Raw genomic sequence first — 24266 nt, 5'->3', positions numbered from 1 at the left:
TGTGTGTGACACTGTGTGTGTGTGTACACTGTGTGTGTGTGTACACTGTGTGTGTACACTGTGTGTGTGTACACTGTGTGTGTGTGTGTACACTGTGTGTGTACACTGTGTGTGTACACTGTGTGTGTGTGTGTACACTGTGTGTGTGTACACTGTGTGTGTGTACACTGAGTGTGTGTGTACACTGTGTGTGTGTACACTGTGTGTGTGTGTGTACACTGTGTGTACTACACTGTGTGTGTGTGTACACTGTGTGTGTACACTGTGTGTGTACCCTGTGTGTACACTGTGTGTGTGTACACTGTGTGTGTGTACACTGTGTGTGTGTGTGTACCTGTGTGTGTACACTGTGTGTGTGTGTGTGTACACTGTGTGTGTGTGTACACTGTGTGTACCTGTGTGTGTGTGTACACTGTGTGTGTGTACACTGTGTGTGTGTGTACCCGTGTGTGTACACTGTGTGTGTGTACACTGTGTGTGTACACTGTGTGTGTGTACCTGTGTATGTACACTGTGTGTGTGTACCTGTGTGTGTGTACACTGTTTGTGTGTACCTATTTGTGTACCTGTGCGTGTGTGTACCTGTGTGTGTGTACCTGTGTGTGTACCTGTGTGTGTACCTGTGTGTGTGTGTACACTGTGTGTGTGTACACTGTGTGTGTGTACACTGTTTGTGTACACTGTGTGTGTGTGTGTGTGTACACTGTGTGTGTGTACACTGAGTGTGTGTGTACACTGAGTGTGTGTGTACACTGTGTGTGTGTACACTGTGTGTGTACACTGTGTGTGTGTACCTGTGTGTGTGTGTGTACACTGTGTGTGTACCTGTGTGTGTGTACACTGTGTGAGTGTACACTGTTTGTGTATGTACCTGTGTGTGTGTACACTGTGTGTGTACCTGTGTGTGTATACCTGTGTGTGTACCTGTGTGTGTACACTGTGTGTGTGTGTGTACACTGTGTGTGTGTACCCGTGTGTGTACACTGTGTGTGTGTACACTGTGTGTGTACCTGTGTGTGTACACTGTGTGTGTGTACACTGTGTGTGTGTACCTGTGTGTGTACCTGTGTGTGTACACTGTTTGTGTGTACCTATGTGTGTACCTGTGCGTGTGTGTACCTGTGTGTGTGTACCTGTGTGTGTACCTGTGTGTGTACCTGTGTGTGTGTGTACACTGTGTGTGTACCTGTGTGTGTACACTGTTTGTGTACACTGTGTGTGTGTACACTGTGTGTGTGTACACTGTGTGTGTACACTGTGTGTACTACACTGTGTGTGTGTGTACACTGTGTGTGTGTGTACACTGTGTGTGTGTACACTGTGCGTGTGTGTACACTGTGTGTGTGTGTGTACACTGTGTGTGTACACTGTGTGTGTGTGTACACTGTGTGTGTGTACACTGTGTGTGTACACTGTGTGTGTGTACACTGTGTGTGTGTGTACACTGTGTGTGTGTACACTGTGTGTGTGTACACTGTGTGTGTACACTGTGTGTGTGTGTGTACACTGTGTGTGTGTACACTGTGTGTGTACACTGTGTGTGTGTGTGTACCTGTGTGTGTGTGTACACTGTGTGTGTGTGTACACTGTGTGTGTACCTGTGTGTGTGTACCTGTGTGTGTGTGTGTACACTGTGTGTGTGTACACTGTGTGTGTGTGTACACTGTGTGTGTGTGTGTACACTGTGTGTGTGTACCTGTGTGTGTGTGTGTACACTGTGTGTGTGTACACTGTGTGTGTACACTGTGTGTGTGTACCTGTGTGTGTGTGTACACTGTGTGTGTACCTGTGTGTGTGTGTGTACCTGTGTGTGTACCTGTGTGTGTGTACCCGTGTGTGTACACTGTGTGTGGGTGTACACTGTGTGTGTGTACACTGTGTGTGTGTACCTGTGGGTGTACACTGTGTGTGTGTACCTGTGTGTGTGTACACTGTTTGTGTGTACCTATGTGTGTACCTGTGCGTGTGTGTACCTGTGTGTGTACCTGTGTGTGTGTGTACACTGTGTGTGTACCTGTGTGTGTACACTGTTTGTGTACACTGTGTGTGTGTACACTGTGTGTGTGTACCTGTGTGTGTGTGTACACTTTGTGTGTGTACCTGTGTGTGTACAGTGTGTGTGTGTGTACACTGTGTGTGTGTACCTGTGTGTGTGTGTACCTGTGTGTGTGTACCTGTGTGTGTACCTCTGTGTGTGTGTACCTGTGTGTGTGTACCTGTGTGTGTACCTGTGTGTGTGTACACTGTGTGTGTGTACACTGTGTGTGTGTACCTGTGTGTGTGTGTACACTGTGTACCTGTGTGTGTGTGTGTGTACACTTTGTGTGTGTACCTGTGTGTGTACAGTGTGTGTGTGTGTACACTGTGTGTGTGTACCTGTGTGTGTGTGTACCTGTGTGTGTGTACCTGTGTGTGTACCTGTGTGTGTGTACCTGTGTGTGTGTACCTGTGTGTGTACCTGTGTGTGTGTACACTGTGTGTGTGTACACTGTGTGTGTGTACCTGTGTGTGTGTACCTGTGTGTGTGTGTGTACACTGTGTACCTGTGTGTGTGTGTACACTTTGTGTGTGTACCTGTGTGTGTACACTGTGTGTGTGTATACACTGTGTGTGTGTGTGCGGTTTCAGAAAAGGGCGGTCCTGCACAGATGCCATATTTTCTGTCCGTCTGCTACAGCAGAGGTGTAGGGAATTCCAACAAGACCTACATCTCTTCTTTATTGACCTGGTCAAGGCCTATGATACCATCAGTAGGCCTGGGCTCTGGGTCGTTCTTCGTGCTTTTGGAGTACCTGACCCTCTGCTCACGATCATTAAGGACCTTCATGATGGTGAGCGGGCCCGGGTAAAACTACGTGGCCGGGAGTCAGAGCCATTCCCTGTACACCTTGGGGTGCGACAGGGATGTCCTCTGGCTCCCAGATTATTTAACATCTATTTTGACCACGTAGTTCGTGAAGCCTTCAATAGCTGTACCGGGGGAATCTCCATATGGTACAGATATAATGGGAGGCTAATCGATGCCCGGGTGCGGTCAAGGGATGGCTCCCTATTGCTCAACCACGTTATGTATGCTGATGATTTGGTAATACCTGCTCAGTCAGAGGAGGAGTTGGAGATGCTGCTGCTGAGACTGGAGTGTGCCACTAAGAGGTGGGGCCTTACCATCAGCCCCACCAAAACTAAGCACCTGCCTGGGTATTTTGTACCATCGGACACTCCACCCCCACAACTCCCAATCGGTGATGGGGCAGTTGTGGAGAGAGTGGAGAGTTTCCCATACCTGGGCAGTGTGCTTATGACTGGCTCCAGTTTAACAGCAGAGGTCTCACTCCGAATCAGTCGAGCGGCAATATCTTTTCATCGGTTGCGTAACGCTGTGTGGAAGCTTCCTGGTCTGTCGCTCCGCACTAAGCTTCAGGTCTTCTCGGCCACGGTCATTCCCCTCCCTTCTCTACGCTTGCGAAACGTGGACCCCCCTAATGGAACATCTTCGCCGGTTAGAAACATTTAGGCTGGCCTGCCTACGATCCATCCTGGGTTTAACCAGACTGGATTGTGTGAGGAGCTCACAAATCCTTGAAAGATCTGGGCAGGGTCCCATCGGTGAGCTCCTCCGGCAGGCAAGGCTGCGATGGCTGGGTCATGTAGCCCGCATGCCCAGCCACCGCATGCCGAAACAGCTTTTGTTTGGCCGGATTGAGGGGGCTAAGCGGGCGCGGCACGGGCTAGAGAAGAGATGGAGTGATGTGGTACAGGAGGACGTGGAGCTGAGTGGACTTGCCGATGACTGGTACCAGCGGTGTCAAGATCGGCCTCTGTGGAGGAGGCTCGTTAAGGATGCTACTGGGCAGTTGGAGGCAGTCGCCCTCCAACAACTACGGAGGGCGGAGGAGCGACGCTCACAACAACGAGCGGAGCGCCGGGTGGCTAAAGCACAGCAGGTTGGCACAGTAGGGGGCACAGGTGGTGCATCAGCCAGTCATCTCAGTCAGTCGACCCGTGGCACCTGGGTCTGCCCAGTGACCTCCTGCCAGTGGGCGTTCGACACTTCACGTGGCCTCACGGTGCACATAGCCTGGCACAAGCGTCGTGGTGACGTCACCGCCACTTAGTGGCGAATGGTGGTTGTTGTTGTTGTTGTTGTGTGTGTACCTGTGTGTGTACCTGTGTGTGTACCTGTGTGTGTGTGTACCTTTCAAAAAATTCCCACGAAACTACGACTTAAACTTAAATATGTAACTAATAAGTTTGTGCCGGAGGCCCCGGGGGGACAGGCGTCTATGACGTCTCCTGGCCAAACCCCAATTGGCGGAGCCAGGAGATTGAATACCTACCCTCGGGGCTCCTCCAGAAACAACGAAAAGCCACTACGGGTGGCCACGTGGAATGTTCGAACGCTCACTGCGGAGGAGAGGCTGCCACTCCTCTGTCGGGAGCTGGACCAGTACCGCCTGGATCTGTGTGGCATTCAAGAGGTCCGGTGGACCGCCTCTGGCTCCTGCCACCATGAGGGGTGGACAGTCCTCTACTCGGGGCAGCAGACTGCCAAACAACAGGGTGTGGCTCTTCTTTTGAACAAAAGAATGAAGGGGGCGTGGGAGCGTGGCGGTGAGGTGTGGGAAGCTGCAAGCCCCAGGCTACTTTGGGCTCGCCTTCCCATCAACCAGAGGCGAGGAATGGTGGTCGTGGTTACTTATGCCCCCACCGAAGACGAACATCCGTGGAGGGATGCAGGCAAAGCCGATGAGTCAGATGCCTTCTATGACCTCCTGTCATAGGTGCTGGCTAAAGTGGCCCTTCGGGATAGAGTCATCTTGTTGGGTGACTTCAATGCCCGAGTTGGTCATGATGCTGGCACCTGGTCTGGAGTGATTGGAGGGCATGGGCCGGATCAGCTCAATAACAACGGTAGGAGGCTGCTAGATTTTTGTGCAGCCCATGGGCTTGTAATTACCAACACGCTGTTCCGGCATCGGCACATCCACACAACATCATGGATGCATGCCGGGTCCAAGCAAGAACATCTGCTGGACTAAATAGTGATGGACCAGCGGATGCGAGCCCATGTCCTTGACACCAGGACCTACCGTGGAGCTGATCTGCCCTCTGACCATCGACTAGTCATCTGTAAGATGCGCCTGCCATTCTTCCACTCCAGTGGTGGGTGTACACCCAGGACCCCATTCCAACCTAAAGTGGCCTGGTCTCAGTCATCTGATGAAAGTTGCAAGCGAGAATTTCATCATCGCTTGCGGCTGGGGTTGGCATCGTCCCCCACTCCTCCTGATGTCGAGGGTAAATGGGCGAGGTTCAGGACTGTGACTCATGCAGCTGCAATGACTGCTTTGGTTACGCGGTCCAGACCTCCCCAGAGACCCTGGCTGACAGAGGCGGTGTTCAGGATGGTTGAGAAAAAGCGACAGGCCCACTGTCATCGACTACAGAATCCCACGTCGGAGAATGAGGAGGCTTACCGCAGCCTTCGCTCAGAGGTTCGGAGAGCCGTGAGGCGCTGCAATGATGGGTGGTGGTCGCGGGTTGCTGAGGAGATGGAGTCTGCCTCAGTGGCCCGCGATCACAAATCTCTATTTAACTCCATCAAAAAAGTAACCTGCAGCACCACACCTAATACCATCATTAGGGGAAAAAACGGTGATCCAATCTCCGACCCCCAGGAACAAGTTTGCAGATTTGCTGAGCATTTCTGTGAGGTCCTGGGGGAGGGAAAATTCCTCAGCCAGGAAAACATCGTGGCACAAAGTGAGGATGACCCTGCTGAGGCTGTGGTGCCTCAATTATTGGAAGAAGTCACCCCCTGTGAGTGGCTGGCTGAGGTGCCATCTGTTGAGAAAGTACTGAAGGCGATCTGGAGTCTGAGACCAGGAAAGGCAGCGGGCAGAGATGATCTCCCAAGCGAAATGCTGAGGGAGGGTGGAGTTTGTGCACAGACTGCCCTATATGACATCATAACAACAGTCTGGACCACTGGACGGGTTCCGCAAGATTGGAAGGATGCCCTGGTGGTCCCCCTCTTTAAGAAGGGGTACCGCACAGACTGTAACAACTTCAGGGGCATCTCACTCCTCAGTATGCCGGGAAAGGTCCTGGCAAGGATTATTCAGCATCGCCTTGCCAGGCACGCTGAGGAGAAGCTTGCGGAGCCCCAATGCGGTTTCAGAAAAGGACGGTCCTGCACAGATGCCATATTTTCTGTCCGTCTGCTACAGCAGAGGTGTAGGGAATTCCAACAAGACCTACATCTCTGCTTTATTAACCTGGTCAAGGCCTATGATACCATCAGTAGGCCTGGGCTCTGGGTTGTTCTTCGTGCTTTTGGAGTACCTGACCCTCTGCTCATGATCATTAAGGACCTTCATGATGGTGAGCGGGCCCGGGTAAAACTACGTGGCCGGGAGTCAGAGCCATTCCCTGTACACCTTGGGGTGCGACAGGGATGTCCTCTGGCTCCCACATTATTTAACATCTATTTTGACCACGTAGTTCGTGAAGCCTTCAATAGCTGTACTGGGGGAATCTCCATATGGTACATATATAATGGGAGGCTAATCGATGCCCAGGTGCGGTCAAGGGATGGCTCCCTATTGCTCAACCACGTTATGTATGCTGATGATTTGGTAATAGCTGCTCATTCAGAGGAGGAGTTGGAGACGCTGCTGCTGAGACTGGAGCGTGCCACTAAGAGGTGGGGCCTTACCATCAGCCCCACCAAAACTAAGCACCTGCCTGGGTATTTTGTACCATCGGACACTCCACCCCCACAACTCCCAATCGGTGATGGGGCAGTTGTGGAGAGAGTGGAGAGTTTCCCATACCTGGGCAGTGTGTTCATGACTGGCTCCAGTTTAACAGCAGAGGTCTCACTCCGAATCAGTCGAGCGGCAATATCTTTTCATCGGTTGCGTAACGCTGTGTGGAAGCTACCTGGTCTGTCGCTCCGCACTAAGCTTCAGGTCTTCTCGGCCACGGTCATTCCCTCCCTTCTCTACGCTTGCGAAACGTGGACCCCCCTAATGGAACATCTTCGCCGGTTAGAAACATTTAGGCTGGCCTGCCTACGATCCATCCTGGGTTTAACCAGACTGGATTGTGTGAGGAGCTCACAAATCCTTGAAAGATCTGGGCAATGTCCCATCGGTGAGCTCCTCCGGCAGGCAAGGCTGCGTTGGCTGGGTCATGTAGCTCGCATGCCCAGCCACCGCATGCCGAAACAGCTTTTGTTCGGCCGGAGAGAGGGGGCTAAACGGGCACGGCACGGGCTAGAGAATAGATGGAGTGACGTTGTACAGGAGGACATGGAGCTGAGTGGACTTGCCAATGACCGGCCTCTATGGAGGAGGCTCGTGAAGGACGCTACTGGGCAGTTGGAGGCAGTCGCCCTCGAACAACAGCGGAGGGCGGAGGAGCGACGCTCACAACAACGAGCAGAGCGCCGGGTGGCTAAAGCACAGCAGGTTGGCACAGTAGGGGGCACAGGTGGTGCATCAGCCAGTCATCTCAGTCAGTCGACCCGTGGCACCTGCTGGGTCTGCCCCGTGACCTCCTGCCAGCGGGCGTTCGACACTTCACGTGGCCTCAGGGTGCACATAGCCTGGCACAAGCGTCGTGGTGACATCACCGCCACTTAGTGGCGAATGGCGGTTGTTGTTGTTGTTGTTGTGTATCCCTTCATATATCTCCTCCCCGCTCATCTCCCCGTTTCCACCTCACGAATGGTCAATCATCCCCCACCCTCGTTTTGCATCCTTCATGCGTTTCTACACTCGCCAATGTTGCCGATTTCCCCTCGAGCCTCTAACCGATTCCCCCGCTCAGGTAACCACGATTAAACGAGCACTTCGTGTCGAGGTTTCGTTGGTCGTACCTATGTATATTATTACTCATCTTGGCTCTTTCGGTAAATTTCGATTGAAAGCTTTCGTGACTCACCGCTCTAATTCAGTGGGCTCACATGACATTGACTTCTCCAAGACAGAGGTTCTTTGCAAGCCATCTGGCTACCATGAGAGATTCGTTCTTCACGAGGCCATCCGCATACTACAAGCACCGGGGTCAATTTCAACCCGAGAAGATGGATTCTGGGCTTAGTAACCATTGGAAAGACGTTCTAAACCATTCCCGTTCTTAATTAATTGTACTCTACGGTGTCCTTCAGACCGCAGCTCTTTCGCCGGCATTGACTCTCAATACCTCTCACACCACGGTTGATGGTGTGGTTTATAACATGGAGTCTATCAGCGCATCGGAGCTGTTTCCCTCTTCGACCCCATCCTCCGTTCCGGGCATGGATTGACTCGTCCGCCTGAACGTCCCTGTCCGTGGTGTTGGCGTTGAGGAGAAGGCAGATAAACGCCACTATTTTTCGCCATACGGCATTGATATTTAACGACTTATTGTTGGTGGCCCAGCTGATTGGAGAGAGTACATAGAGTTTATTGATAACATTGAGGGCAGCTTATATTTTGGTTTTTTTTATTGGTTTACTATATGGTATTCATTATACAGCGTCGTGTATACCCAGTTGCTTTGTGATTAATAGCTCAGCTTATTGAAGAATATATTAAGTCCATTTATTGTATTGATGTAATATAGATTTAGTTTTTTCACACCGGTTTACTTTATGATAGTTGGGTAGTTGGAGGCCTTTAAAGTCCATGTACTAAGTGCCTCTGTTGATATGTAAACTTTGACTTTAACACAGCTATCTCTGTCACAAGCTGATCCCTCAGCTATTTCAATGCAAAATTCTCCTGCTGTGATTTGTGAACAGCTTTGTCAAGGCTCTCCACGCCTCTCACCGAGCTTAAAAGACGCTACGAATCTTAGCAGCGTTCATTCAAGCTCTGTCGCCCAGACAGTTCTGTTGTTTCACCTGAAGAAGGCTACTTATGTTGTGGCCGAAACGTCGTGAGAATTTTATTGTCTTATTTTATTTTACTATTTTATTCTCATTTTACGTGACTTTACCGAAAGAACCAAAGAAGATCTTTCAGTAAAGTCACGTAGAAGGGAAACAATAAAATAATAATATTATATATATTTGGGTATTATTTTATTGTTTCCCTATCTACGTGGTGGTGACTTTACCGAAAGAACCAAGAATAATAATTTTATTGTTTTACAATAATTTTATTGTTTTATATTTTTATTATTTTATTGTTTCCCTATCTACGTGGTGGTGACTTTACCGAAAGAACCAAGAATAATAATTTTATTGTTTTATATTTTTATTATTTAATTGTTTCCCTATCTACGTGGTGGTGACTTTACCCAAAGAACCAAGAATAAATGTAATGTTTTACAATAATTTTATTATTTTATATTTTTATTATTTTATTGTTTCCCTATCTACGTGGTGGTGACTTTAACGAAAGAACCAAGAATAATAATTTTATTGTTTTATATATTTTTATTATTTTATTATTTCCCTATCTACGTGGTGGTGACTAACGAAAGAACCAAGAATAATAATTTTATTGTTTTACAATAATTTTATTGTTTTATATTTTTATTATTTTATTGTTTCCCTATCTACGTGGTGGTGACTTTACCCAAAGAACCAAGAATAATAATTGTATTGTTTTACAATAATTTTATTGTTTTATATTTTTATTATTTTATTATTTCCCTATCTACGTGGTGGTGACTTTACCCAAAGAACCAAGAATAATAATTGTATTGTTTTACAATAATTTTATTGTTTTATATTTTTATTATTTTATTGTTTCCCTTCAACGTGATGGTGACATTACCCAAAGAACCAAGAATAATAATTTTATTGTTTTATATTTTTATTATTTTATTGTTTCCCTTCTACGTGGTGGTGACTTTACCCAAAGAACCAAGAATAATAATTTTATTGTTTTATATATTTTTTAATTTTATTGTTTCCCTATCTACGTGGTGGTGACTTTACCGAAAGAACCAAGAATAATAATTTTATTGTGTTACAATAATTTTATTCATATTCTTAGTTTTTTCGGTAAAGTCACGTTGAAGAGAAACAACAAAATATATATAAAACAATAAAAAAATTCTCACGACGTTTCGACCATAACTCAAACGGTCATCATCAGGTGTTATTGTTTTATATATATTTTGTTATTTTGTTGTTTCTCTTCAACGTGACTTTACCGAAAAAACTAAGAATATGAATTACTGCAGTCACGAAAGCTTTAAATAAAAAAAAAAATTATTGTTTTATATATTTTTATTATTGTATTTTTTCCCTATCTACGTGGTGGTGACTTTACCGAAAGAACCAAGAATAATAATTTTATTGTTTTACAATAATTTATTGTTTTATATATTTTTATTATTTTATTGTTTCCCTATCTACGTGGTGGTGACTTTACCCAAAGAACCAAGAATAATAATTTTATTGTTTTATATTTTTATTATTTTATTGTTTCCCTATCTACGTGGTGGTGACTTTACCGAAAGAACCAAGAATAATAATTTTATTGTTTACAAATAATTTTATTGTTTTATATTATTATTATTTTATTGTTTCCCTTCTACGTGGTGGTGACTTTACCCAAAGAACCAAGAATAATAATTTGATTGTTTTATATTTTTATTATTTTATTGTTTCCCTATCTACGTGGTGGTGACTTTACCGAAAGAACCAAGAATAATAATTTTATTGTTTTACAATAATTTAATTGTTTTATATTATTATTATTTTATTGTTTCCCTATCTACGTGGTGGTGACTTTACCCAAAGAACCAAGAATAATAATTTTATTGTTTTACAACAATTTTATTGTTTTATATTTTTTATTATTTTATTGTTTCCCTATCTACGTGGTGGTGACTTTAACGAAAGAACCAAGAATAATAATTTTAATGTTTTACAATAATTTTATTGTTTTATATTTTTTATTATTTTATTGTTTCCCTATCTACGTGGTGGTGACTTTAACGAAAGAACCAATAATAATAATTTTAATGTTTTACAATAATTTTATTGTTTTATATATTTTTTATTTTATTATTTCCCTATCTACGTGGTGGTGACTTTAACGAAAGAACCAAGAATAATAATTTCATTGTTTTACAATTATTTTATTGTTTTATATATTTTTATTATTTTATTGTTTCCCTATCTACGTGGTGGTGACTTTACCGAAAGAACCAAGAATATGAATCCCTGCAGTGACAGAAAGCTTTAAATCAAAATTTTATATTATCACCATTGCTACGTAACATGAGTATTGGTTTGTTGTTGCGATTTGCCAAAGTTTAACGAAACGAGAAATTGGCAGTGACATCAAGAGAACATGCACGCTCAAACGTGTCTAGAGCGGGTCGAGGAGAAGTTAGATGATAATCATTATAGACCTCCTTTGCCAATACCCCAAAATATAATAATAGGGATTTTCCCCTTTTTCCTTAGCAACAAAACTGAAACCTTTTTTTTACAAGGGGAAATCCCTCCTCCCCCCCCCCCCCTATTATTATCATATCATTATTATATTATTTTGGCAGTGGCAAAAGGAGGTGTAATAATGATGTAGATGCTTACACCCCGAGCCCCTCAATTACTTTGCTAGCGGCGTTGTCTTTGAGCCGTGGTGACGCCTTTTGGCGTCGTCTGGTCGAGCACCAATTAGGTCGAGGCTCAAGCAAAAGCCATCCCTTGGTGTGGACCAATCAGTGTCAAGGACAGTGCATCGTCATGTTATCATAGAATGTGTTTTAGGAATAGGTTTTTACCCTTTTAACTGGCACAAAAACTGATACCTTTATTCAAGGCATCATGTTTGCAACTCTCTACAAACAAACTGAGGGCACCCCAATGGGCTCCCCCCTATCTCCGGTTATAGCTAACATTTTCATGGAGAAATTTGAGACTGACGCCATCCAGACTGCCACTCTGCGCCCAACCTTATGGAAGAGGTACGTGGATGACACTTTTGTCATCTGGCCACATGGCCGGCCTGCTCCAGACCAATTCCTCGACCACATCAATTCCATACACCCAGCCATCAGATTTACCATGGAAGTCGAAATAGATGGCAAGATACCCTTTTTTGGTTGTCCTAATTAAAAAGAGACCTGATGGTTCAATGAGCCACTCTGTCTACAGGAAAGCTACCCATACGGATGCTTACCTGAAACCGGATTCCCACCACCATCCATCACAGAAGAATTCCCTCATCAAGGCTCTGCACCATAGAGCCCAATGCATATCCGACCAGGAACACATAGCCAGTGAACTCAAGCACGTACACCAAGCTCTTAAGGCTAATGGTTACTCCGACTATACAATCCGAAAAGCTATCACTCAATCCATGAAGAAGGACCCTCTTGAGAAGCCTTTCAAAACCGTCACCTTACCCTACATTGCGGGGATCACAAAAAAGATCTCCAAAATCTTGAATAAACACAAGATCCAGGTCCGTTTCAACGCATTACATAAAATCCGTGATCTGGTTCCGTCTATAAAAGATGTGATTCCGGACATACAGTACCCTGGTGTCTACAAACTAAGTTGCCTCTGTGGTAGTAGTTACATTGGAGAAACCAAACGCCATGTCTCGGACCGCATTCGTGAACACAAAGCAGACCTTAAACACGGTAGGACCAACACCTCGGCCGTAGCAGATCATTGTTCTAATTCAGTAGGCTCACATGCCATTGACTTTTTCAAGACAGAGGTTCTTTGCAAGCCATCTGGCTACCATGAGAGATTCGTTCATGAGGCTATCCACATATACAAGCACAGAGACAATTTCAACCGAGAAGATGGATTCTATCTCAGCAATCATTGGAAAGATTTGATAAACCATTTCAGTTCTTAATTGATTGTTCACGCTTACAGTGGCTTTCAGACAGCATACATTATAAAAAATTTCGTCTCCCCCCTCCTCTTTTCAGAATATAGATGGACTAGTCCTGGGTAAACTGCCAAATCGCTGCGCGTGGCGCTAACGTTTTTTTATAAATAAATAAATGCGCCGTTTAAAAATAAATTAATGCAAACCAACACACCTGAAGATGACCGTTTGAGTTATGGTCGAAACGTCGTGAGAATTTTTTTTATTGTTTAATATATATTTTATTATTATTTTGTTGTTTCTCTTCAACGTGACTTTACCGAAAAAACTAAGAACATAGATGGACTAGTCCTTCTAAATAAACTGCCAAATCGCTGCGCGTGGAGCTGACGTTTGTTTATAAATAAATAAATACACCGTTTAAAAATAAATAAATTAATGCGAACCGGCACACCTGATGACAACCGTTTGTGTTATGGTCGAAACGTCGTGAGAATTTTTATTGTTTTATATATATTATTATTATTTTATTGTTTCCCTTCAACGTGACTTTACCGAAAGAGCTAGGAATATGAATCACTGCAGTAACGAAAGCTTTAAATCAAAATTATTATTATAGACAATGCATATAACACTATAATTACATTATTATAGACAATGCATATAACACTATAATTATATTATCATTAAAGACAATGCATATAACACTATAATTACATTATTATTACAGACAATGCATATACCACTATAATTACATTATTATCATTATAGACAATGCATATAACACTATAATTACATTATTATAGACAATGCATATAACACTATAATTACATTATTATAGACAATGCATATAACACTATCATTATATTATCATTAAAGACAATGCATATAACACTATAATTACATTATTATAACAGACAATGCATATACCACTATAATTGGATTATTATTATAGACAATGCATATAGCACTATAATTACATTATTATCATTATAGACAATGCAAATAACACTATAATTACATTATTATAGACAAAGCATATAACACTATAATTACATTATTATAGACAATGCATATAACACTATAATTACATTATTATAGACAATGCATATAACACTACCATTATATTATCATTAAATACAATGCATATAACACTATAATTACATTATTATAACAGACAATGCATATACCACTATAATTACATTATCATTAAAGACAATGCAGATACCACTATAATTACATTATAATTATAGACAATGCATATCACACTATAATTACATTATTATTATAGACAATGCATATAACACTATAATTACATTATTATAGACAATGCATATAACACTATAATTACATTAAATTAACCACAATACATATACCACTAAAATTACATTATTATTATAGACAATTTATATACCACTATAATTACATTATCATTATAGACAATACATATAACACTATAATTACATCATTATAGACAATACATATAACACTATAATTACATCATTAAACACAATACATATACCACTATAATTACATCATTATCATTACAGACAATACATATAACACTATAATTACATTATTACAGACAATACATATACCACTATAATTACATCATTAAACACAATGTGTATACCACTATAATTACATTATCATCATTATAGACAATACATATAACACTATAATTACATTATTATATTAAACACAATGCATATCACACTATAATATCATCATCATTATAGACAATGTATGTAACACTATAATTACATCATTATAGACAATGTATATAACACTATAATTACATTACCATTATAGACAATACATACAACACTATAATTACATCATTATCATTACAGACAATACATACAACACTATAATTACATCATTAAACACAATGCATGCAACACTATAATCACATCATTATCATCATTAAACACAATGCATATAACACTATAATTACATTATCATTAAACACAATGCATATACCACTATAATTACATCATTAAACACAATACATACAACACTATAATCACATCATCATCATCATTAAACACAATACATACAACACTACAATCACATCATCATCATCATTAAACACAATACATACAACACTACAATCACATCATCATTATCATCATCATTATAAACACAATGCACGTGTCTTAACACAGCGACGGCTGACCGTCCACCTCAGCGCCAACTGAGGTGGACGTTCAGCGGCCCACCCTCACCTCCGCCGGGCACATTTGCACGGCTTCCTTGCCTGCCGGCCTGGGCGGAGTAACGCGGGGCGAGGTTTACGGGAAGACCGCCGCGGGCACACGCCCCCCTCCGGCACTTTCCGGAAGGGAGGCGTGGCCGGGGGCTCCGCCCGGGAGAATAAAAGCGGCGGAGAGCGGGGAGCTTCGGGTGGTGCCGAACCGTCGCCGTCGGTGACGCCCCCCCCCCGGGCCCGATGAAATTGACGGTTCCACTCGCACGGGGCGTTTTGTAACATCCGCAACCGTTGTAATTTGTCGCCGCCGGAAAGGGCGCGGGGGAGGCTCCGTCTCGTCCGTCCCCCGCGGCAGCGATCAGCGATCAGCGATCAGCGATCAGCGATCAGCGATCAGCGATCAGCGATCAGCGTGACGCTGGACGCTGGCCGTGCTCCAAGTGGCGTTCCCGGGGGAAACTTTGCATCGATCCTTGTGCCACGGGTCGCCTGTCTGCGTTGTTTGTAATGCCTTGCGCGTGGGACTGCTCCACCAGCACCACCACCACCATCACCACCACCACCATCACCACCATCACCATCACCACCATCACCACCATCACCACCACCATCACCACCACCACCACCATCACCACCACCACCATCACCACCATCACCACCATCACCATCACCACCACCATCACCACCACCACCACCATCACCACCATCACCACCACCATCACCACCATCACCACCATCACCACCACCACCATCACCACCACCATCACCACCACCATCACCACCATCACCACCATCACCACCACCATCACCACCATCACCACCACCACCACCACCACCGCCACCACCACCACCACCACCATCACCACCATCACCACCACCACCACCACCACCATCACCACCACCATCACCACCACCACTGCCACCACCACCACCACCACCATCACCACCATCACCACCACCACCACCATCACCACCACCATCACCACCACCACTGCCACCATCACCACCACCACCACCATCACCACCACCACCATCACCACCATCACCACCATCACCATCACCACCACCATCACCACCACCACCACCATCACCACCATCACCACCACCATCACCACCATCACCACCATCACCACCACCATCACCACCACCATCACCACCACCATCACCACCATCACCACCATCACCACCACCATCACCACCATCACCACCACCACCACCACCACCGCCACCACCACCACCACCACCATCACCACCATCACCACCACCACCACCACCACCATCACCACCACCATCACCACCACCACTGCCACCATCACCACCACCACCACCACCATCACCACCACCATCACCACCACCACCACCACCATCACCACCATCACCACCACCACCATCACCACCACCACCACCATCAGCACCACCATCACCACCACCATCACCACCACCACCACATATTCACGAGATAATTTATCCGTACACCACCCAACCCACCTGCCCCGCCCCCGGGAAGTGTCGAACGCCCGCTGGCAGGAGGTCACTGGGCAGACCCAGCAGGTGCCACGGGTCGACTGACTGAGATGACTGGCTGATGCACCACCTGTGCCCCCTACTGTGCCAACCTGCTGTGCTTTAGCCACCCGGCGCTCCGCTCGTTGTTGTGAGCGTCGCTCCTCCGCCCTCCGTTGTTGTTGGAGGGCGACTGCCTCCAACTGCCCAGTAGCAGCGTCCTTCACGAGCCTCCTCCACAGAGGCCGATCTTGACACCGCTGGTACCGGTCATCGGCAAGTCCACTCAGCTCCACGTCCTCCTGTACCACATCACTCCATCTCTTCTCTAGCCCGTGCCGCACCCATTTTGCCCCCTCTATCCAGCCGAACAAAAGCTGTTTAGGCATGCGGTGGCTGGGCATGCGGGCTACATGACCCAGCCAATGCAGCCTTGCCTGCCGGAGGAGCTCACCGATGGGACCCTGCCCAGATCTTTCAAGGATTTGTGAGCTCCTCACACAATCCAGGATGGATCGAAGGCAGGCCAGCATAAACGTTTCTCACCGGCGAAGATGTTCCATTAAGGGGGGGGTCCATGTTTCACAAGCGTAGACAAGGGAGGTTATGACCAGAGCCGAAAAGACCTGAAGCTTCATGTGGAGTGACAGACCAGGTAGCTTCCACACAGCGTTACGCAACCAATAAAAAGATAATGCCGCTCGACTGATTCGGAGTGAGACCTCTGCTGTTAAACTGGAGCCGGTCATAAGCACACTGCCCAGGTATGGGAAACTCTCCACTCTCTCCACAACTGCCCCATCACCGATTGGGAGTTGTGGGGGTGGAGTGTCCGATGGTACAAAATACCCAGGCAGGTGCTTAGTTTTTGGTGGGGCTGATGGTTAAGGCCCCACCTCTTAGTGGCAAGCTCCAGGTTCAGCAGCAGCGTCTCCAACTCCTCCTCTGAGTGAGCAGCTATTACCAAATCATCGGCATACATAACGTGGTTGAGCAATAGGGATCCATCCCTGAAGCACACTCACCCACTCACACACACACAGGTAAATACACACAAGCTCACGCACACTCACACTCACACACAATTACTCACACACACAGGCGTCGTGTTGTGGATACAATTTTATTAGAGAGTAACTGAATAAGGTGTACACAGCTTTTCTTATCCAGCCAGGCCCCGAGACCACGATTGTAAAGAATCAAACCCCCAAAATAACAGTGCAGCACCCACCACCAACACCGTCCAGACTGACCAGACTAACTACACCGTCTAGACCATCCACACCGTCTAGACAGACTAGACTAACTAGACCGTCTAGACCATCCACACCGTCTAGACCATCCACACCGTCTAGACCATCCACACCGTCTAGACTGACTAGACTAACTAGACCGTCTAGACCATCCACACCGTCTAGACCATCCACACCGTCTAGACCATCCACACCGTCTAGACTGACTAGACTAACTAGACCGTCTAGACCATCCACACCGTCTAGACCATCCACACCGTCTAGACTGACCCCACTAACTAGACCGTCTAGACCATCCACACCGTCTAGACCATCCACACCGTCTAGACTGACTAGACCATCTACACCGTCTAGACCATCCACACCGTCTAGACCATCCACACCGTCTAGACTGACTCGACTAACTAGACCATCTAGACCATCCACACCGTCTAGACTGACTAAACTAACTAGACCGTCTAGACCATCCACACCGTCTAGACCAACCAGACAGTCTTCACTGTCTAGACCATCCACACCGTCCAGACTGACTAGACTAACTAGACCGTCTAGACCATCCACACCGTCTAGACCAACCAGACAGTCTTCACTGTCTAGACCATCCACACCGTCCAGACTGACTAGACTAACTAGACCGTCCAGACCATCCACACCGTCTAGACCATCCACACCGTCTAGACCATCCACACCGTCTAGACTGACTAGACCATCTACACCGTCTAGACCATCCACACTGTCTAGACCATCCACACCGTCTAGACTGACTCGACTAACTAGACCGTCTAGACCATCCACACCGTCTAGACCAACCAGACAGTCTTCACCGTCTAGACCATCCACACCGTCTAGACCATCCACACCGTCTAGAGTCTAGACCATCTTCACTGTCTAGACCATCTACACCGTCTAGACAGACCCGACTAACTAGACCGTCTAGACCATCCACACTGTCTAGACTGACTAGACTAACTAGACAGTCTAGACCAGACGGTGTAGACTGTCTAGACTCTAGAGTCTAGACAGTCTACACCGTCTAGACTCTAGAGTTTAGACGGTGTAGACCGTCTAGACCGACTAGACAGTGAAGACTGTCTAGTCTCTAGAGTCTAGACGGTGTAGACTGTCTAGACTCTAGAGACTAGACAGTCTACACCGTCTAGACCGACTAGACAGTGTAGACAGTCTACACTGTCTAGTCTCTAGAGTCTAGACGGTGTAGACTGTCTAGAGTCTAGACAGTCTAGAGTCTAGACAGTCTAGACTCTCTAGACTCTAGAGAGTCTAGAGAGTCTAGACAGTCTACACCGTCTAGACTCTCAGCGCTGCCCATCCTCACCGATTCTGCCAACTTGCTGGCCTCCAACCGACCACTCCTCCCCCTCCTCCTCCCCCTCCTCCTCCTTCCCCTCCTCCTCCTCCTCCTTCCCCTCCTCCTCCTCTCCTCCCCCTCCTCCCCCTCCCCCTCCTCCCCCTCCCCCTCCTCCCTCTCCTCCCCCTCCTCCTCCTCCTCCCCCTCCCCCTCCTCCTCCTCCTCCTCTTCCTGCTCCTCTCCTCCTCCTCCTCCTCCCTCTCCTCCCTCCCCTCCTCCTCCTCCTCCTCTCCTCCCCCTCCTCCTTCCCCTCTCCCTCCTCCCTCTCCTCCCTCTCCTCCCCCTCCTCCTCCTTCCCCTCCTCTTCCTGCTCCTCTCCCCCTCCTCCTCCCTCTCCTCCCTCTCCTCCCCCTCCTCCTTCCCCTCTCCCTCCTCCTCCTCCTCCTCCTCCCTCTCCTCCCCCCCCTCCTCCTCCCTCTCCTCCCCCTCCTCCTCCTCCCTCTCCTCCCTCTCCTCCTCCCTCTCCTCCCCCTCCTCCCTCTCCTCCCTCTCCTCCCCCTTCTCCTCCCTCTCCTCCTCCTCCCTCTCCTCCTCCTCCTCCCTCTCCTCCCCCTTCTCCTCCCTCTCCTCCTCCTCCCTCTCCTCCTCCTCCTCCCTCTCCTCCCCCTTCTCCTCCCTCTCCTCCTCCTCCCTCTCCTCCTCCCTCTCCTCCCTCTCCTCCCCCTTCTCCTCCCTCTCCTCCTCCTCCCTCTCCTCCCCCTTCTCCTCCTCCCGTCTGCTCCTTGCCGAAGGCGTCCACCACCACCTTGGTGACCAGCGACCCACCCGCCCCCAAGGCGAACTTCGCTGCCGTTCCCAGCCCAGCCGCTCCTACGGTGGAGTGGGGGGGGGGGGTGGTGGTGGTGGTGGTGGGGGGCATGGTGGGAGGGGGGAGAGGTGGTCAACATCTCGCTACCCTGGCACCCCTGAGGCTACCTGGGGGGCCTTTGTCTCTGTGTGTTTACAATATCCAGCACTTGCCCCTACAGCCGTGCTAGAGGCTACCTGGGGTACCTTTGTCTCTGTGTGTTTACAATAGCCAGCACTTGCCCCTACAGGCCTGTTAGAGGCTACCTGGGGACACCTTTGTCTGTGTTTGCAATAGCCAGAACTTGCCCCTACAGCCGTGCTAGAGGCTACCTGGGGACACCTTTGTGTTTACAATAGCCAGCACTTGCCCCTACAGCCCTGCTAGAGGCTACCTGGGGACACCTTTGTCTCTGTGTGTTTACAATATCGAGCACTTGCCCCTACAGCCGTGCTAGAGGCTACCTGGGGACACCTTTGTCTGTGTGTACAATAGCCAGCACTTGCCCCTACAGGCCTGCTAGAGGCTACCTGGGGGTACCTTTGTCTGTGTGTTTACAATAGCCAGCACTTGCCCCTACAGCCGTGCTAGAGGCTACCTGGGGACACCTTTATCTGTGTGTTTACAATATCGAGCACTTGCTCCTACAGCCGTGCTAGAGGCTACCTGGGGACACCTTTGTCTGTGTGTTTACAATAGCCAGCACTTGCCCCTACAGGCGTGCTAGAGGATACCTGGGGACACCTTTGTCTGTGTGTACAATAGCCAGCACTTGCCCCTACAGCCCTGCTAGAGGCTACCTGGGGGTACCTTTGTCTCTGTGTGTTTACAATAGCCAGCACTTGCCCCTACAGCCGTGCTAGAGGCTACCTGGGGACACCTTTGTCTGTGTTTACAATAGCCAGCACTTGCTCCTACAGCCGTGCTAGAGGCTACCTGGGGATATCTTTGTCTCTGTGTGTTTACAATAGCCAGCACTTGCGCCTACAGCCCTGCTAGAGGCTACCTGGGGTACCTTTGTCTCTGTGTGTACAATAGCCAGCACTTGCCCCTACAGCCGTGCTAGAGGCTACCTGGGGACACCTTTGTCTTTGTATCTACTCGCGACTACTTACAGCACTAGCCCCCTTACGCCCTGCTAGAGGCTACCTGGGGGACCTTTGTCTGTGTGTACCTGTGTGTGTGTACCTGTGTGTGTGTCTGTGTGTGTGTGTGTATCTGTGGCTGTGTGTACCTATGTGTGTGTGTGTACCTGTGTGTGTGTGTATATGTGTGTGTGTGTATCCGGCAAAACAACCCCCTACTTCCTCGCGGTGCCGGACGGGCAACTCTGTCGTGGACAGTGCTGTGGGGGGAGGGCCAATTCCGATTGGCCTCTCCCCTCATGGCGTCTGTGACCACCACAGCGGCTAAACGGGGGCTCTGGACAGGTGTGAGGGGCTGGTAACCCCTCCACCTTCAACTAATTACCACTAAACTACGACTAAAATATGTAACTAATAAGCTTGTGCCGGAGGCCCTGGGGGGACAGGCATCTATGACGTCTCCTGGCCAAACCCCAATTGGCAGAGCCAGGAGATTGAATCTCTACCCTCGGGGCTACTCCAGAAACAACTAAAAGCCACTACGGGTGGCCACGTGGAATGTTCGAACACTCACTGCGGAGGAGAGGCTGCCACTTCTCTGTCGGGAGCTGGACCGGTACCGCCTGGATCTCTGCGGCATTCAGGAGGTCCGGTGGACCGGTTCTGGCTCCAGCCACCATGAGGGGTGGACAGTCCTCTACTCGGGGCAGCAGACTGCCAAACAACAGGGTGTGGCTCTTCTTTTGAACAAAAAAATGAAGGGGGCGTGGGAGCGTGGCGGTGAGGTGTGGGAAGCTGTAAGCCCTGGGCTACTTTGGGCTCGCCTTCCCATCAACCAGAGGCGAGGAGTGGTGGACGTGGTTACTTATGCCCCCACCGAAGACGAACATCCGTGGAGGGATGCAGGCAAAGCCGATAAATCAGATGCCTTCTATGACCTCCTGTCACAGGTGCTGGCTAAAGTGGCCCCTCGGGATAGAGTCATCATGTTGGGTGACTTCAATGCCCGAGTTGGTCATGATACTGGTACCTGGTCTGGAGTGATTGGAGGGGATGGGCCAGATCAGCTCAATAACAACGGTAGGAGGCTGTTAGATTTTTGTGCAGCCCATGGGCTTGTAATTACCAACACGCTGTTCCGGCATCGGCGCATCCACGCAACATCATGGATGCATGCCGGGTCCAAGCAAGAACATCTGCTGGACTACATCGTGACGGACCAGCGGATGCGAGCCCATGTCCTTGACACCAGGACCTACCGTGGAGCTGATCTGCCGTCTGACCATCGACTAGTCATCTGTAAGATGCGCCTGCCATTCTTCCAGTCCGGTGGTGGGTGTACACCCAGGACCCCATTCCAACCTAAAGTGGCCTGGTCTCAGTGATCTGATGAAAGTTGCAAGCGAGAATTTCATCATCGCTTGTGGCTGGGATTAGCATCGTCCCCGACTCCTCCTGATGTCGAGGGTAAATGGGCGAGGTTTAAGACTGTGACTCATGCACCTGCAATGGCTGCTTTGGGTACGCGGTCCAGACCTCCCCAGAGACCCTGGCTGACAGAGGAGGTGTTCAGGATGGTTGAGAAAAACGACAGGCCCACTCTCATTGCCTAAAGCATCCCACGCCAGAGAATGAGGATGCTTACCGCAACCTTCGCTCGGAGGTTCGGAGAGCCGTGAGGCGCTGCAAGGATGGGTGGTGGTCGCGGGTTGCAGAGGAGATGGAGTCTGCCTCAGTGGCCCGTGATCACAAATCTCTATTTAACTCCATCAAAAAAGTAACCTGCAGCGCCACACCTATTACCATCATTAGGGGAAAAAACGGTGATCCAATCTCCGACCCCCAGGAACAGGTTTGCAGATTTGCTGAGCATTTCTGTGAGGTCCTGGGGGAGGGAAAATCCCTCAGCCAGGAAAACATCGTGGCACAAAGTGAGGATGACCCTGCTGAGGCTGCGGTGCCTCAAATATTGGAGGAAGTCACATCCTGTGAGTGGCTGGCTGAGATGCCATCTGTTGAGAAAGTACTGAAGGCGATCCGGAGTCTGAGACCAGGAAAGGCACCGGGTAGAGATGATCTCCCAAGCGAAATGCTGAGGGAGGGTGGCGTTTGTGCACAGACTGCCCTACATGACATCATAACAACAGTCTGGACCACTGGACGGGTTCCGCAGGATTGGAAGGATGCCCTGGTGGTCCCCCTCTTTAAGAAGGGGGACCGCACAGACTGTAACAACTGCAGGGGCATCTCACTCCTTAAGTGTGCCGGGAAAGGTCCTGGCAAGGATAATTCAACGTCGCCTCGCCAGCCACGCTGAGGAGAGGCTTGCGGAGCCCCAATGCGGTTTCAGGAAATGGCGGTCCTGCACGGACGCCATATTTTCTGTCCGTCTGCTACAGCAGAGGTGTAGGGAATTCCAACAAGACCGACGTCTCTGCTTCATCGACCTGGTCAAAGGCACTATGATACCATCGGCAGGCCCGGGCTCTGTGTCGTTCTTCGTGCTTTCGGAAGTCGCTGACCCCCCTTCCCCCTGCCTCACGATCATTAAGGACCTTCGTGACGGTGAGCGGGGCCCCGGGTAGCACCACGTGGCCCCGGGAATCGACGCTGGCCGGAGGCCGTCCAGGCCGGAGGCCACACGCCTCCTTACCGACGGACTGCAGCGTCGCCACCGCCCCTCCGGCCACCACCCCAACACCCGCTAGCCACCGCGGCCGAGGACATGAGGGAGGCGGCGAAGGAGCCAGCGACGATGCCCCCGGTGGAGAAGCCCATGCCTGCCACCACCAGCGGGGCGAGGGCAACCGTGCCCACTGGCTCGCGGACACACGGACGGACACACGGACGGACACACGGACGGACACACGGACGGACACACGGACGGACACACGGACGGACACACGGACGGACACACGGACGGACACACGGACGGACACACGGACGGACACACGGACGGACACACGGACGGACACACGGACGGACACACGGACGGACACACGGACGGACACACGGACGGACACACGGACGGACACACGGACGGACGGTGGTGACGGTGAGGAGGAGGAGGATGAGGAGGAGGCTACCAGCTCACGGCAACGATAATGATGCACAGCAGCAATCGTGACGATGACGATGAGGATCACAACAACAACAACGACAACAACAGCAATCGTGATGATGACGATTAAAACAACAACAACAACAATCGTGATGATGACGATCACAACAACAACAACAACAACCGTGATGAT

General features: G+C 48.5%; 1 protein-coding gene across 1 annotated transcript; it reads right to left on the bottom strand.

The window, feature by feature from the left end:
- Positions 1-1520: 1520 nt before the first annotated feature.
- Positions 1521-23790, bottom strand: LOC142908387 (uncharacterized; the record flags this gene model as incomplete). Its single annotated transcript, XM_076058962.1, has 3 exons — positions 23725-23790; positions 2488-2535; positions 1521-2418 (listed from the first exon to the last, which is right to left on the bottom strand). Coding segments are annotated over exons 1-3 (1012 nt in total), but the record flags the coding sequence as incomplete, so codon positions are not given.
- Positions 23791-24266: the final 476 nt, after the last annotated feature.

The sequence above is a fragment of the Petromyzon marinus genome, assembly GCF_048934315.1.
Source record: "Petromyzon marinus isolate PM22_M1 ecotype Great Lakes invasive population chromosome 83 unlocalized genomic scaffold, UKy_Petmar_22M1.pri1.0 chr83_unloc.1, whole genome shotgun sequence".
In the NCBI taxonomy this organism is placed as follows: domain Eukaryota; kingdom Metazoa; phylum Chordata; class Hyperoartia; order Petromyzontiformes; family Petromyzontidae; genus Petromyzon; species Petromyzon marinus.
This window is presented reverse-complemented; position numbering and strand designations above follow the sequence as displayed.